Source organism: Stegostoma tigrinum, chromosome 6 (genome assembly GCF_030684315.1).
Source record: "Stegostoma tigrinum isolate sSteTig4 chromosome 6, sSteTig4.hap1, whole genome shotgun sequence".
Lineage (NCBI taxonomy): Eukaryota > Metazoa > Chordata > Chondrichthyes > Orectolobiformes > Stegostomatidae > Stegostoma > Stegostoma tigrinum.
Window position 1 is genome coordinate 63694415 of NC_081359.1, and position 17516 is coordinate 63711930.

At 40.7% G+C, this 17516-nt stretch overlaps 1 protein-coding gene across 1 annotated transcript in view; it reads left to right on the forward strand.

The window, feature by feature from the left end:
- LOC125453120 (PC3-like endoprotease variant B) overlaps positions 1-17516 on the forward strand; it is a 1374573-nt gene that overhangs the window by 950869 nt on the left and 406188 nt on the right. The window contains exon 6 of the mRNA XM_048532258.1: positions 12289-12397. Coding sequence (XP_048388215.1) covers positions 12289-12397 — 109 coding nt within the window. The remainder of the gene's footprint in view (positions 1-12288; positions 12398-17516) is intronic.

Below are 17516 nucleotides of genomic sequence, written 5' to 3' on the forward strand. Positions count from 1 at the left end.
ACCTGCAATACCCACCTGGAGAAGGGAATGGGGATGGGTGGAACCATATCTGAAGCCAATCTGCAGTGCTGCAAGAAGCTAAGCAACTTCACAATGGTGGTTAAGATCAAATGTCCAAGAGCTGTTGCCTGGCAGACCACAGTAGCCTCATGAGGAAGATTGAGGCTTTTTGCTGAAGAAGCATTGTCACTTGATGCAACTCTTGCAGCCACTCACTCAGATAATGGTACTTTCCATACAATTCTGAATATATATTATCCCATACAGGGTGTGCTGAGTCAGCAGGATTGCCATTGGGCCTGCCACCACCCTTAAAGAGCTTGGGGGTGCCTGACTTCAACTGGGCACAGGGCTTCATTAGAGTTTAGAGGCCACTTTCACCAGTCTGAAACTAGTGATCCAGTCTGTGGCTGTACTTGTGAACCCATTTGTGAGACAGTATCTGGTGGATCCTGTCTTTGCTTACACTGCAACACAGGTTTATTTGCTTAGGATGAAGTTATCATAACAATTGCTGGGATAGCATTCACCAGCATGATGTTCTTGTTCACACATAACCGCATGCCTACCTATCCTTATTTGTTCTAATCTCTGCCTTCTAAATATTGATCTTTAGAATTAAGATAATCTTTTTCTATTGTCTTAATGTTATCCTTAATTATTACAGCTACCCCACCCCTTTTACAATACTTCCTGTCCTTCCAAATTTCATGTATTTGGATGTTTGGAGACCATCTTTAGCATTGGAGACACATGGCTGTAAATTGACATTCAGGTCAGACATACTTTTTACCAGAACAGTTATCAACGCATCAATTTTGTTACAAGTATTATGTGTTTAGATATTGAGCCTTTAATAATATATTTCATGACTCCTAATCTTATCAGCTAGCACTGTCTTAAATTTGTATGCTGTCTTCTTTCTTTCATGTTCTGATTATCTTTTTCCTTGTTTCTACCTCGCAGTCTTGCCTTGTTTTGCCTCTAATTGACCACACCTTTCCTCATTTGATGCCTGCCCCACAATTTAGTCTGAAGCCCTTTCAACTGCTCTAGGTGTATGACTTACCAGAGCACAGATCCCACTGTGGTTTAACTAAAGGCCATCACAATGGTGGAGTCCACAGTTTACCAGTGCCCATTAATCAAAACTCATTTCTTCCTTGTGAATGTTTCAGCTGTGCATTTAGTTCTCTAATTCTGACTATCCTATACTGATTTACTTGTTGGTCAACTATTAACCCAGATATTATTATTATCTTTGAGTGTCTGCTTTTTAATTTAGTTCCTGGTGGCTCATGGTCCCCAAGAACAACCACTTTGCTAATCCTACCTACGTCTCACGTGGAGCACCACAAGTTCCTCTTTACCCTGAGCCTATGCCCTGAATCCTGGCACTGGTACCTCATTGCGCATTAACAAACCTAGATGGGCCTGCTATCTGCCTGGATGGCTATAGAATATGTTACTCTCAGAAAATGTCCCAAAACCGCACTATAAAATCATCTTTCAGGCTCCTTTGCCAATCTGATTTGCCCAATCTGTATGTAAATTAAAATTACCCATGATCATTACTGTACATACCTTACATCCTTACCTTATTTCTCCCCCAAATGCTCTATCCTACAGTATTTTTACTGTTAGGTAAAAACATAATTTAAGAACTAGAAGCAAGAGTAGTTAGTTCAGCCCCCTGGGGTTTGCTCACCATCCACATATGCATGGTTGATCGCATCTTTACCTCAACTCCACTTTCTTGCCGTTGGTAAATGATTACTTCAGAATTCTTAAACTAACTACTCAGTAAAAATTTGTCTGCCTCCACCTTCAGTTTACACAGTGTCCCCAGAACAACTATATTCGGGTAGAGAATTCCACAAATTCACCACCCTTTCTTAAATAGGGACAATTATAAGGGTATGAAGACAGCAAACCTGGGAACTTATCTTGAGAGAGGCCAGTAGCGATGCAGTACTAAACATTTAAAGAGACGTTTTGAAACCATCAGCAAAATGCATTCTAGTGAGAAAGAAAGACTCCAGGGAAAGCAGACTATTTCACATGGCTGAGGAAGGGGAAAAATTGGAAGCAAATTGAACATTAAGGTGCACAAATCTGTGAAGATTAGTGCTTGATCAAAAAATTGGACAGAAAACAAGAAACAGAAAAAATGACTAAAAGAATAAAAAGGTAGGAATTAGAGCATGAGAGCAATAAGTTGAAATATAAAAGTACGTAATGAATTTCTACAGGAATTTAGAAAGAAAACGCGTAAATTAAGTTAATTTTTTACCTAGGGATTAAGTCTGGTGAATTAATAATGGGAGAAAAAGGAATGTTGAACAAATTGAACAGATATTTTGCATCTGTGTTCACCGTAAGACAACGGAAATAACATCCAAGAATTAGCTTTGAATTGAGAGTTGAAAGCAAGAGAGGAAATTAAAACAATTACAATCGTCAAGGATAGGATGCAGAGAAAATTAGCTCTGACAAGTCCCCAGGACCTCTTGGATATTATCCTAAGGTCTTGTACAAATGGCTTGTTGAGAGAGTGGGTGTGTTAGTTTTCATTTTCCTAGATGTAGAGAGATGTCACCAGACAGGAAAACGGTGAATGTTATTGCTCTATTCAAGAATGTGAGGAGACAGAAATCAGGAAACTCTCAGGAGGGTTGTGTGCCTGAGGACTCTGTTCTCCAGAGAGCAGTGGAGGCAGGATCACTGAATATTTTTGAAGTAGAGATAGATCTTTAATTATCAAGGGAGGCAGAGAGTGCTGGCAGCAGGGAGGAAATGGAGACCACAGTCAGGTGAACCATGAACATATTGAATAGCAGAACAAGCTTGAATGGCTGATTGGCCCACTCCCACTCCAATTTCTCACATTTGCATAGATGTTCACCTCTTTTGGCTAATTTGCCTGATTCCACCTGGAAGAATACGTTGAAATCTGACAATATCATCCTCAACATGCTCGCAGCTGTAGGCTTTGTTGAAGGAGATGGAACAGATTAGTGACCACCTCATTCCTGAATTATATTGCCTCAGCCATCATTCCCGGCTTTCATGAAGAAATGCTTTCTGAAGTCCCTCAGTGGTTAGAGGTGTCTCTAGAGAGTCCTACACCTCTGCGCACTCAGTTTCCCCTCATTTTGTGTCATGTTACAACCCAAGAGGATTTGTGAAGATATACCCTATATCTCGCTGAAATGTAGAACAGTACAGCACAGTACAGGCCCTTTGGCCCACAAATTTGAGCCAACCTATTATCCTACTGAGATCAAATCAGCCTGTATACCCTACATTATACTGTCGTCCATCTGAAAAGCCTTTATGCACAAAGGAAAGGAAATTCTTCTCAACACCTTGTTAGGATGCTGCACCACCCCCTTCAAAACCTCTCAAGTCGTCAAAACTCCTCCAGTCAAGTATGACAGGGCTTCCACAAATATTGCAACAGCAAGATTGGTCAAAAACATTTGAAATGTGTGGCTAGTTCATGTTGGCAGAACATGTGTCAAATCAGCCTTACAGAAATTGACATCAAGATGTACCCACCCAGCAATTCTGATGCAAGACTTGGCACCCTGATGCTGGTTCCTTTATACACATGGGGCACAGCACATTTTGCCCCACAACTGACCAATATCAATAGACCCACCATTTCAAAATGCTCCCAGTTGCAATTTAATTTTGGCTATGTTTGAGCAGCCAAAATACTCATGATTAATTATGATTTTCAGATGTGTCTTCACTCAAAACATGTTTATTGGCAGTCAGGTTCAGCCGAATTTAATCTCCCTTGTTAGTATTTCACTAACAGAGATTCAAAGGCACTTATAAAATCTTCCTAGAAATAACCATCAATGAATGTTTTGTGCTGTTCTAGACATTCTAAATAACATACCATTCCTTTTAGAATCATCATGATTACTACTGTAGTTTTAACCTGACAACCAGACAACAGCAAATTTGTGTGTAACCTGATTAGAAGGGAATTTGTTTAAACTATAAAAGGCTAAAATTTGCAGTTGTGACTAGTCAAATATATGTCAGGGCTCAGGTCTAAGAGTAATTATTAAGTCTTATAAGGAGTGGGTTGCAGCAGAGTTGAGCAGGTCAGTGCATTCCCAATAGGAGTTCCTATATTTCAGCATGGTGGCATATCAGCAAGTTGGTACAAAGCAGCAAAGTGAGCACAGCAAACCTTTTATTGACCAGCACCTATGGGACCAGAAATGTGCTAGTTGATCAAATATTCTGGTTAATCAAGAGGTCCACATAATCAATATAAAGACACACACTAGGTTATAGAAACATAATGCAAGGGAAATACATATTTACTTTATTTAGTACATAAAATATAGTGGTTCTACTTCATTTACTGCATGAGTCACTTTCATCATGCAACTTTGCCTTAAATAAAATTTAATGGCAGAGAGCTTTCTCACTCATGCCCTCAACTGACTACTTAGACATTGCACAAATCCTTATAAAACAGCAAACTTCTGGTATTTTGAGGTGTGTGTGTTTTATCAAGAATGCCGGTTCATGAGATGCCAGTTAAAGCAAAGTTTGCTGTATTACATTCCAACAAGAGTTGTAAGTGGAGTTCACCTGAGGAGCTAGATGTGGAGCCCACCATCAAGAATTAACAATATTTTTATATTGAGTTGAATGAGAATTATTGTCGCACTTACGCAAGTGTAGTAAAAAATTTACTAGTCACCACTTACGGTGCCATGTTAGGTACAATGATACTCAAATACAAAATCTAATGTACTGAGCAGGAAAATAAGAAAAACAAAGTTTAAAAAGTTAATCACAGTCGTTCTGACTAAAAAGTAGAAAAACAAAGAAATGCAGTTAACAGTTCAGCACCACGGTCCATAAGCACCTGGCTGTGCTGAGCTCACACTCCTCACTTCGGGTTCAGGCTCGCCCCCCTGACCTCGGCTGCCTTCTCCTGCTCTTTCCGCTGGGTGCCCCAGACTGCCTGCTCCCAAATACCTGCTGGATCCTGCAATGGGTCTACAGCCACACCCATGCCACCATGCTGCTGACCGTCAGAATCCTGCCCAGGCACACCAGCTGGGTCCGTGGCCCACGACCAAATCATCCTGCCGCTGCTGTCACCACTGCTCAGTCCATGACTGAGCTCTGTCCAGAAGGTAATTAGAGAAAATTAAAACTTTGTAAAGAAGAAAAAAAATGACAAAAGAAGAAAAAAAAGGCAGTTGGAGAGGATGAGCTCAAGTTGAGGAACCCTCCTCTGCTGTCCTCTTGGAAGAACATTTACATTGAGGAGGATCTCTTCTGTGATGACACCAGGTCATAATGGTCCACTGGGATTCCTAACTTCTTTCCATGGCAGTTCCATGAGGTGTTCTCTTCCCTGGGCTACACAAACCTTGGCAAGACTGGCTGGATTTACATTTCACTGGGGTAAAATGCTGGAAATCAAGCCCCCCGCTGTTCCCACAGTTGTGAGAAAAGTAAAACAAAAAGTTAACTTATGCAGAGTTCCCCAATTTCCCTGTCTTTAAGACCCATATTGACAGAAAGCACAGACCATGTTTCAGTTACTTAAAAAAAATTGAAAGAATTAAATAAATTCTAGCTACATATAAACAGTTGTGAACCATCAGTGCATAACTTTACTAGTCAAACTCTAGCCCTCTTACAAACTATCTCTCCACCATCGCCCCTCTCTCTCACCTGCACACACATGCATGCAGACAGACATGGACATGAGAAAAACATGGCTGTTATGGATGGAGGGAAAGACCGGAAAAGAAGTTCAGAGGCTCATGTTCGCAGGTTCTGCTAAGAAATTCCCTGTTCTGATCAGAATACTGATTCATGACATTCTTTCTCCAGATACTTTTACTTGTTTGCAGGAAGCTCAGGATGACTAGTTTGCACTTATAAAGGTTGTTGACATATTGATTTAAAAATGCCAGCTTACAACAACTGGAAAGAGGAAATCAAATGGCTGCCTTCAGACTTGAGATGCTTTTTACTGGGGAGCAAAAAGAGCTCCTCCTCCTCCAGAGGTCCAATGGCTTCTGCTTGAGCATTCAAGCTCCCAAGCTGTTCAGCCAATCACATAGTTGATGGTAGGCAGAAAGCTTTTAAAATCACTAACTGGCTACCCATCCACAGACCAATCAGCTATTTGTAGCCAGCCTAATGTCCATATGTACACAGTAGGCAGACTAGGCGATGGCCTAGTGGTATTACCACTAGTGTGTTGATCCAGAGACTCGGGTAATGTTCTGGGGTCCTGGGTTCAAATCCTACTGTGACAGATGGTGGAATTTGAATTCAATAATAACCTGGAATTAAGAGTCTAATGATGACCAAGAAACCATTGCCAATTGTCAGGAAAAACCCTTCTGGTTCACTAATACCCTTTAGGGAAGTAAGTCACCCTTACCTGGTCTGGCCTACGTGGGTCTCCAGACCCATAGCAATGTGCTTGACTCTTATCGCCTATCCCTAACTGCCCAGTTAAATGCTGCTCCAGCCAATGGTGCCCGCAACCCATTAATGAAGTTTAAAAAAATTTTGGATCCATCTCAGTCGCAAACTGGTCTTCCACTATTGTCTGAACAAACAACTCTGTAAACAGTACTTGCAATGAGTGTCAGGTTCCTTGCTTTTTCTCAACATTGCAGCTAACAACCTTTTTCTTGGAAACAGTTCTTTTTCCACTGAATCCAAGTAACAACAAGGAGAGAAATAAAACCATACAGTCTTTAGCACAAGGGGATCCAGATTGATTCCAGACTCAAGGGCCCACATGTTTACTATTCCTTGTAGGTTCCACCTCTTTTATGTTACTAATTCTTTTACGGGAATAAGCTGGTACTCTGAATAAAAGCATCTGCCAAAGGCCTGTCAATGTCTTTATTATGTTCCCTTTAATATAATTAAAAGGAACATAATAAAGATGCATTACTGCTAAAGCAATCCTTAGGTCGGATGGTAATGCAGTAATTTGATGCATCAACACACCAAACCACAGAATGGTAGATAGTTTATCCTGTTGGGATTTCTTTGTGACGTTTTGACACAGCTCGAGTGAAGGGCTTTCTAATTGTTATACTCTGAAGGAAATTTAATGAATGCTGATTATGCCTTTTCTTTTACCACTGGGCATACATTTATTGCACAGCTGTAAATTGTACCTTACGGCCTTGAAATTCATAGAGAGCTCTCCAGGGGTGGAGTTTTCATTCCTGGGTCACAATCTCACCATCTGGATGAAAGCTGGAGTCTCAGGGAGATTTTAACAGGATTCCACTCCAGTTAAGGACATAGGGAAAGCTCCTGGACTTGAGAGCCAACAGGAGGCTGTCCAGTGTTAGATAACAGGCTGAACCACTGTTAGAGATGCAGGTAGGAGATAATTGCTGAGAGAACTCACTCAATTGCTCACCAGTTGCTGCATCATGGACATGTTTCTCAGCCCTCCCCGTTGCTTGACAATGCTGGCTAATTAGCTTCTGGCTCTGAAAGACTGAGATCTGTGGTGTAAGAAGAAGACTGTTGAAGGCCAGGGAAGGGGGATTGCTTTCAAATACCAGCCCCCTTCCCCAGCTGTGACAAGACTGGGGAAAATGGAGCCAGTCTCCATAACCACACCCACCCCCAAATACTACCACCACTACATACACCAATCTGTTCTAGTTTCACAGATGTTAGCCAGCCTTCTCACCCACAGGAAAGGCAGACATCCAAGGAGGTGTGCATTGAGGCCCTTACGTGACCCTGGAGGCCTTTAATTGGTGGCAGGTTGAGAAAGTCCTCAATGACTTCATAAGAATGGCAAGAATTATGGTACCTCTCCAATGCCAGGCAGCAGAAAATTCCACCTATTGTGGAAACCTTTTTAAAAAAATGTGTTTCATATAGGAAAATAAAATGTTGATGAAATGCGGCAGATCCGGCAGCACCTGTGGAGAGAAAAACAGAGTTAAATTTTGAGTCCAGTGACCTTCTCTCAGACGAAGGATTTTAATTCTGATTAAGGATCACTGAACTCAAAACTTGAACTCTGTTTCTGTCAACGCAGATGCTTGTAGATCGCAGAGTTTCCCCAACACTTTCAGTTTTTGTTTCAGATCTCAGCACCTGCTATTCTTTGTCTCACTTAGTGGTTTCATATGGTTAGTAACTAGTAGAACAGGATTACAGAGCAAACATAACCTTTGATAACTGTTTGATTTTCACTCAGGTTTTTCCTTCCTTTACTGAGACATAACTCGAGGTGTTAGTGACCTCCTAATATCTTCCTCATATACTTCCTTCAACTCTAAAGGCTTGTGCTGATGTACGTACTGTAGTCACCTCTTCACTTTTAAGTTCTAGAAAGCACCAGGAACAAGAATTTTGGCATGTTCTCCCTTCCCTATTCCAGAGTTATTGCAGTGAATTGCTACCCCTGCTTAGGTAAATCAAGTTAGCAATCCAGTGGTTGAATCTTTCTGTTTTCACTAGTTCAGCTTGAGAATGGGCTCAAACTCTGTAAGATATGTAAAGGTTGATGGGAGATTCACTAAACATATCTTTGCTCAAAAATAAGTGAGTAAAATTATCCATAGCCACTCATGCTACTTGATGCATCTATTAATGACGTGTTGGAGAGCATGAAGACAGCGATTTGTCTATTCCATAAGCTCCTGAAAGACTGGGAGTGCCTCATTTTGTAGATAGTTTTATATTGATGCCTTTGTTCTTGGATTTAGTGTATTTATTTTGGTGGTCAAGAAGTTGGACCATCTCAGTTATTTGGAGACAAAATAACTTTCAGACCTCCACAATATGGATCCAACCTTGACACTTGTTATCTACAGTACCTCCATAAATGATTCACTCTGCAGATTGTCAGCTCCACACTCTGCTTGCTCATAGGACCACAGAGCGCCTTTCTTCAGGAACTAAGTGGTTCCCGAAATCTCAGGTATGGCCATCAAGAATTGCATAGGAGATTTAAGTACACCACTTGCCAACTGGTGCTGGTTAAAAAGAAACTCACTTGGTCTTAGACACTTTTGATTTGAAGTAAAGAGCCTACTGCTGTTTAAATCTTCCACTGCAAATTGGATAGCCTGGAGGTAATTGGCTCTAGATAAAATCACAAAAATGTGATCTAGGTATCGGCAGTTCAGGTAATATTTAAAAAGTAATAGCTTTAACAACCTTAGAACACACATGCTCCTTCCAATCCCATATTAATGTGAACCAGACTATTGCTAGATAATCACTTCTATCGCAATTGACGTCGATCCTACCTGATGTTGCCAGTCACTAGCAACTGCTATCCTCCCAGCCATTGATAATCTTCCAACCCAATCTCTCTCCCTCTTGACCCAATGGTCAACTTCCCTCCTTCCCACTCTTGGCCCTACCCCCTTCCGAAGAGCTCTCCTTCTCAGTTGCCCAACTTCTCGCTCCCCTCTTGTGCCTTATTTGAGGATTAAGGTTGATTTCATGACCAGACCTTTTCTTTCTTCCCGCTGGCAAGTTGCTTGGGGATGCCTGTTAGTTGTCTGCTACTCACCAATTCCATCATAAGGAGGCCTCATGAGGACTGATGCGCTTTTTTTTTGATGTGCTGACATTTCTACACTAGCATCTAAACATTAGCAACAAAAACAAAGTTTCTGGAAAAGCTCAGCAGGTCTGGCAGCATCTGAGGAGGAGAGAAGTGAGTTAACGTTTCAGATCCGGTGACCCTTCCTCAGAACGTCTAAACATCATCCATTTCTGTCAGAAAACAGGCTGTGGTGGGGAGTTGACAGAGATTCAGATTTTTGCAGTGATGAGCCCTTAATTGATATGGAGATCAATCTTCTGCCCTATTAAATCTGCTGGTGGCAGACACGGTGTTGGGTTTTTAGACAGCCAATGCAGCCATGTCTTAAGCTGCAGGTTTTCTGAAGGGAAGAGGGATTGTGCCACAGCTTGCCATTGCACCAAAGGTATGTTGCAGAACGTCAGGAGCCCCAACAGGAGGAAAGCAGGAGGATTCTCTTCCAAGTGGATGGTAGTAAGAGGCCACCTCAGCATGCAGCAGAGATGTCTGCATTTAGTGTTATCCTACTGTCCCTGCAGTAATTCCTGTCTTACCTCCTGCCCTCACAGTTCATCTGATGACCATCTCCATAACAGGGTTTCACAGTCCTCACGGTCCTCAGTTCTGTAGGGGGCCATTTCACAGAGAGCACAGCAGAGCATTAAAATGACCAGGACTCTTGCCAGAGGTTATTACAGGGAACACCTGACTACTCCAAGCAATAAACCCATTACCTGTCGAGACTACGATGCCCCAACAGTTGTGAATCTGATTCATCCTCAATGAAGACAGCATCTGTCGCTTGGGTAAGGATTCTGGTGTGTAGCCATCTGTATGCTGCTGCCAAGATCTGCCCTGATGAAAGCACAGATAGCTTGTCTATAAAATTGCAGTCTCCTTCAGGCCAGTTCTCAATTCGAAGTCTCTTTGCCTTTTCCTTTACATTGCGTGCTCAGGATCATGCCTTCCTCTTCTTTGTTAGAATTTGGGCCAGCCCATCCTGGGAAGGTAAAAAAAACGTTGGAGGGGTCCGGTTTCTCTCTCACCTTTTGAAGATGTGAATTGGTGTATTTAAGAGCCTGGGTGAGATCAAATGCCCAGTTCCACCCATTCTTGTGAAGGTTGATGGTGCTGCATCATGTCACCACCCACCTCCTTGCCAACCCAAGTCAAGCTATCTAAAGAATGGTTAAAATTGTATCAGAGATAATGGGAACTGCAGATGCTGGAGAATCCGCTATAACAAAGTGTGGAGCTGGATGAACACAACAGGCCAAGCAGTATCTTAGGAGCGCAAAAGCTGACGTTTCAGGCCTAGACCCTTCAAAAGCTTTTCTGATGAAGGGTCTAGGACTGAAACGTCAGCTTTTGTGCTCCTAAGATGCTGCTTGGCCTACTGTGTTCATCTAGGTCCATACTTTGTTACCTAAAAAAATGGCCACTGGATTTGAAATGTTAACTCTCCACAGATACTGCAAGACCTGCTGAGCAATTTCTGATTTTGTTACAGATTTCTGCAGTTCTTTGTTTCCATTATGCCGAAATCCAGGCCTGGATTTCTGTTGTGGTGTTGGGTAACTTTGTGCCTTACTATAGAGCTTAAAAAATGCGGCAGAATCTAGTTGAAATTCGTGGAATCTACTTTGGCTACATTTTGTTAAACAAAATGCCTGAGAGTGCAAATATCTATGTGAAAACAGGCAAACAGCCCACTGCTCGCTCTTGTCTTTGTGAAATTTTGAGTCTATATTGACCCTTATATGGAAAATCAGTTTGATGTTTGATGCAACCTTGCTAAAGGTTCAAGTGAGAGAGATGATCACAACAACTCGTAATGATTAACTCAGGCGCTGAATCTTAGATTTGACAACTGCTGTGGCATCTCATATCTCGTAAGGATTCATACCCACATGTATAAATATCTAAAGTCTAGTTAATGACTTTTGGTACACCACAATAATTAAGTTAGGCAGCTAAAATTTACTAGGTATCTCTTTGCTCAAGATATTTGAATGATCTCCCCAATTTCTGACCACAAGTGCCTTCCCATTTTACCATCAACCAATACTGGTCCTGAAGTCAAATCAAATCCTGCATTCATTTGGGACTGTATTGACTGTTTTGTTCACAGTTTTGTTTCAAATAAGTTATAAATATTCTCCTGAAACCATCAAAATTTAGAGTACTGTATATTTTCAATATTCATGCGTCTTTGATATTGAAAAATTAACACCAGAAAAGTGCAACAATTTGTTGACTGCTTTAATCAATATTGTTTCAATATTTTTTCGGGCACTCTTTTTTTTGTATTCCAATTCTCTCTGATACCCTTTTATGTTTTAATGTGTGTTTAGTGGAGCTATCTTCTAATTTGAATTTACTGTGTTGAGCAAAATGGAATACTGATTATTATTTTTGTTATGGATAGAGGTACAAAATGTGCATGGGTTTTGTGAAAAGCTGGTGTAATATTTCATTACTACTGACAGCACACAATAGAATATTAGATAACCTTTGTGATGGCAAGCGGGGTACAGTTGTACTTTTCATTAGATTTAATTCATGCACTTTGAAATCTCCTGATTGCCTTGGGGAGATTTTTGAAAATATGTTTGCATTTCTTGGCATCTCTTCTCAGAACTTCCTGGGCTCTGGTGCAACAAAACATCTGTAAACCTCATAGTTAATATTTTTCTTTACAGTTTAACACTGGCCAGACGAATGGGCCAAAGGGATTTGACATCAATGTGATGCCAGCATGGAAGAAAAATATAACTGGCACTGGGGTTGTCGTGACAATCATAGACGATGGTGAGTAATCGTCATTCTTTAGAGCAGCCACTTAAGTTCATGCTATTTCTCCAGACAAAAGTTCCTGGAGCTTAGTCATCGATTAAAGCTAGACATGCTAAATATCAGTATTTGAATGAGCAATCTCTTTCATTCCAGGGAGGGGAAAAAATTGTTTTTTATATGTATCTCGCAATGTTTAACCCAACAGGTGACCCTGCTCCAAAGCATAATTTATAATTCAAGACTACTGTTTGTCAAACAAATTAAATCTTATCTTTTGGAAAATAGTTACCCGTTTTGAACATATGAATATTTGGGAATTACTTTATAACACCTTCAGGTGTAATGGACATAAGGCACATGTCTGTTCAATAAAACTTAGATATTGTGCAAGCTGTTCATTGCCATTGATAGCTTTTCTTACAAGTTCATCAACACTTCATTTGCCAAGTGCCTACAGTATCTGTCACAAAATATGAAATAGAATAAATGGCAGTACCTAAATTAAAAACTGGAAACGTAGTTCAGAAAACTGTACAGCCATGTACTTAACCCCTTACATCCCCTGTCCTCATTGACCTCAACCTTCAAAATACAAAGTTCAAAGAAGGATTTGCATTATATGTCTGTCGTGATCTTGGGACATCCCAAAGCATTTTACTGCAGTTAAATTGTTCTTGAAATGCAGTCGGCAGACAATACGCAGAGCATGGATGCACAAGCAACGCTGTGATTACAGCTAACTAACCATCAGTTTTAATAATATTGTGTGAGGAATAAATAGTAGCAAAGACAATGGAGAGAACTATTAAGACACTGCTGGCACCTATACAGGTTTATCATACGTAATAAATTACTATTTTAATCAAGAATGGAGGTTCACAAAATTATTTCTTTCAAAGTCACACAAAGATCAGTGCAATTTAGGAATATATTTAGTTTTGAAACTGAGAATGCTGGATAATTATGATAAAATTCATTTATCTGTGCATTGTGGTCAACTATGTAAGTAAGCATACAATCATATTTTACTGCTAATTATTATGCATTCTAACAGTAAAGAGTAATTCTGTTTTCAAATATTTTGGCTCTCAGATTCCTGGAGCTTGGTGATAAATTTTATTTCCAGACAGCAAAAGAAAGATGAATTTTTGAGATAGTAGGAACTGCAGATGCTGGAGAATCTGAGATAACAAGGTATAGAGCTGGATGAACCCAGCAGGCCAAGCAGCATTACTGCTCCTCTGATGCTCCTTGGCCTGCTGTGTTCATCCAGCTCTATGCCTTGTTATCTCATGAATTTTTGACCTGTTTTCTATTCACTCCCATTGGCCCCATTATTACACATCCCTAGTCTTTCTCATTTGTGAGGTCACCATTCTAAAATACTGAAGAACTCTAATCATAGTATTTCCAAAGTGATCAGAAATTTCAGAGTTGTCTTGGTGGAAGGCCTGTTCTGCCCCATCTCTGCAGCACAGGATCTCTCCATGAGTTCCAGGCTCTCCATTTTAACTTTTTTCCAGCAATTCAAGGCTGCATAAGGACAGATTATTTGTCAGGGCCATGAAGAAGTATGCCATGACCACCAACTAGCTCATGATGGGAGTGTAATCAGTCAGTGTTGTCTTGTTCATGCGAGGTATGCTGTTGCTTACACTGAACATTTGTGAGCAAGCCACTAGCACAGAGAAATCCTGTTTTTTTTTGTATGCTATGCCCGAGGGTCAGGGTGCAGCTTTGCTGTTCATAATGAAATTGTAAATGTATCCTTTATACTACACTGAACAGTGAGCTTCAGAGGAATTATTTCCAGTCCAGAGTTTTGAATGATTATATGTCGGTACAAAGAAGGAAATTCAGGGAGCGCTGGATTTACTTTGAGTTTGAGTCTTTCATGTTGATGCTTCCATCAGGAGATTCAATTGGGTACAGTCAATGGTCAGATGGGACAACTGGATTACAATGCAGATTGATTTTCCCTACTCCATCCTTGAACGTTTTCATTACTTTAAATCCATTCAAAGTGAGCAACTGGAAGCAGAAAATAGGCAGATTGTCCACTTCTCTGGAACACCACTTATCTTGCATCAGAATTAAATTTTAATTTGGGATTTAACCATCAAGATCTAAGGCACTCCAAGAAAATCTGCATCCTGAAGTCAGTTTAGAATGAAAAAGCTTGTGTGGATGGATATTTTGCAACTCTTAACCTCTTGCTTATGAACAGGCTATCTAAACACATGCAGCAATTGGTACTGGCCTGTCCCACAGCTAAATTTATCATTGTGGCCACTTAATACCTAAGAGACGGTCATGTTGGATATCAATTTCTATTCCATTATCTTTAGGCAAAAATTAATAGTGCCGAATGGGAAACTATAAATTATAGATAAAGTACTCAATTTTAGTCACAGTGAGACATGCTCGTGCTGGAGGGGTGAAAAGGTCATCACAACCTATCTGAAATTCATTCCAATGACTTTAAATCCACTCAGGTTATCCACGATGATAGAACCATGTCTGTCAGTTCAACATTCTTTCACTGTTGTCACATCTAATATTGACCCTTTGTTTTTATTTACAACTATGAGTAAGCACATGGTAATCCTGGGGAACAGAGGAATAGATGTAGACCATTCAGCAATTTGTGCCTGTCCTGCCATTCTAGGTTGTTGCAGTTAATCAGCTCAATGTCATTTTCTTCCACTGTTTCCACATCCCTTAAATCATTAGTTTCCAGAAACCTGCCAGTTTCTTCAACCTGCTCAATGCTTGAGTTTCCACAGATCTCTGGGGTAGAGATTTCCAAAGATTCCCTTCCCTATGAGTGAAGTAAATGTCCTCTCTCTTACCCTAGGATTATGTCACCTGGTTCAGGAGAGAGCAACCAGATGAAACATCCTGTCTATTATTTCTGTCATGCTCTAAGAATTTTGAAAGTTTCAATGAGATTACCTCTCCTTTGAAACTCTTGAGAATAAAGGCTTGGTTTCCTCAATTTCTCCTCTACAACAATCCTGCCATCTCAGGATTTGTCTGGTAAACCTTCATTAATCTCCCTCTTTAGCTAGAATATCTTTCTGTAGATAGAGAGACCAAAACGGTACACAGTACTTCAGGTTTGGTATCATCAAGGCTCTATACAACTGTAACAAGACATCTTTACTTCTTTTCTCAAATTTCTTTGAAATTAATGCCAATATCTTGATTATTGTTTCCAATTGCTTGTTGCACTTACGTACTAACTCTTCAAGTGACTCGTGCACAAGAGCACCCAGATCCTTTCAGACATCCATGCTTTGCAACTTCTCATTATTTAAGAAGCATTCTGCCCCTTTATTCCTACTGAAGTGACTAACTGTACATATTTACATTATATTCAATCTCCCATATTCTAGCACATTCATTGAGTCTGCCCATGTCCTCTTGAAGTCTCTTTGCGCACTCTTCACAATTTACGTTCCCACGCAGTTCCATGTCATTACCAAATTTGGAGACATCACATCCACATCATTTATATAGATGGTGAATATCTGCGGAATTGCAGTGACCCATCAATACCAGCCTGCAATCCTGAGAATGACCTCTGCTTTCTGTCTCAGAACCAATTTGTAATCCACATTCATCTATTTCCTACAATTCCATACAATCTGGTTTTATTTTCTCTTTTACTTCTCTTGTGTGGGGCCTTATCAAAGGCCTTCTGAAAATCCAAATACACTGGTTCTCATTTGCCCAATGCTACAAATAACATCCTCAAAAAATAATCCAACAAGATTGTTGAATATGGTTTTCCTTTTGTCCCACCATGTTCACTGTGTACAATCTTGTCTAAACATTCAACTTAGTCCATGACCTCTGGCTGTTCACCCTCCTCCAGAAGAATATCCTGTAGCTATTCTGCGACCTCCTTGATTTTGACACTAGGGAGTCAATTTACCATTTGGTAATAGGTTTATGGCTGCACAAGAGCCTGTCTAATCCCCTAACTAGAGAATCCCTTATCTGTATTGCTGTTCCACTTTTCTTTCTCACCTTCTGTACTGTAGTTGTGTACAGTGGTGCCGATGACTTGACTGCGTTCCTCTATAAAACTGTTGCTCTCACTTGTGTCCAAATTGCAAAAGTAATTTGCAAATAAGATTATCTCAGGAGTCTCCTCTACTGCTTGCCTGGTTCATTTGGATTTAGCTGCCTGCATATCGTTAAGCTGTAGTGTGACCACTTTTCTGAAAATACTATTCACATTGCCCTTTGCTTTGCAGATGCACCATAGCTGACTCCAATTGTAACACAAGTTCCAAAATCAAAGCTCAAGCTTGTGCAGACAGTGAGACTTCCTGCAAATTTGTTATTCTCAGACACGTGCATCTATGGCTTTCTACTTTCCACAAGCTGCACTTTCCAGTTGGTTGAGCTACTCAAAAACCAGTTGACCATTCTAACTATTCATAACACAGAATAGCTTACCAATTACCACCAACAACTCCTTCTGCTGTACTGAAGTGGGCATCAGGTGACACTGGATACTGAATAGAGCAATTCAAAAAGGGAAAAGAAAACCTCCTTTCACTGCATCTAAAGCACAAACTCATTCTGCCTGAAATCCCCACTCTGTAGCATCTGAACTGGAAGGGGACCAATGTCCTGGGTGGAAGGTTTGCTCGAGTAGTTCGAGAGGGTTTAAACTAGTATGGCAGGGGGGTGGGAACCTGAGCTGTATACCAGAGGTGAGCGTTGATGCAGGTGAGGCAGTAGCAAGAGGTAGACCAGCTAGTGGGAAGGATTTTCCTGGGAAGGAACCAAGGGATCGGTTAAAGTGTGTTTGCTTTAATGCAAGGAGTATCAGGAATAAAAGTGATGAACTTAGAGCATGGATCAGTACCTGGTGCTATGATGTTGTGGCCATAACAGAGACATGGGTTTCTCATGGGCTGGAATGGTTGCTGGATATTCCAGGGTTTAGAACATTTAAAAAGAATAGGGAGGGGGGAAAAAGAGGAGGGGGTGTAGCACTACTAATCAGAGAGGGTATCACAGCTACAGAAGCTTCCATTGTCGAGGAAGATCTGCCTACTGAGTCAGTATGGGTGGAAATTAGGAACAGCAAGGGAGTAGTCACCTCGTTAGGGGT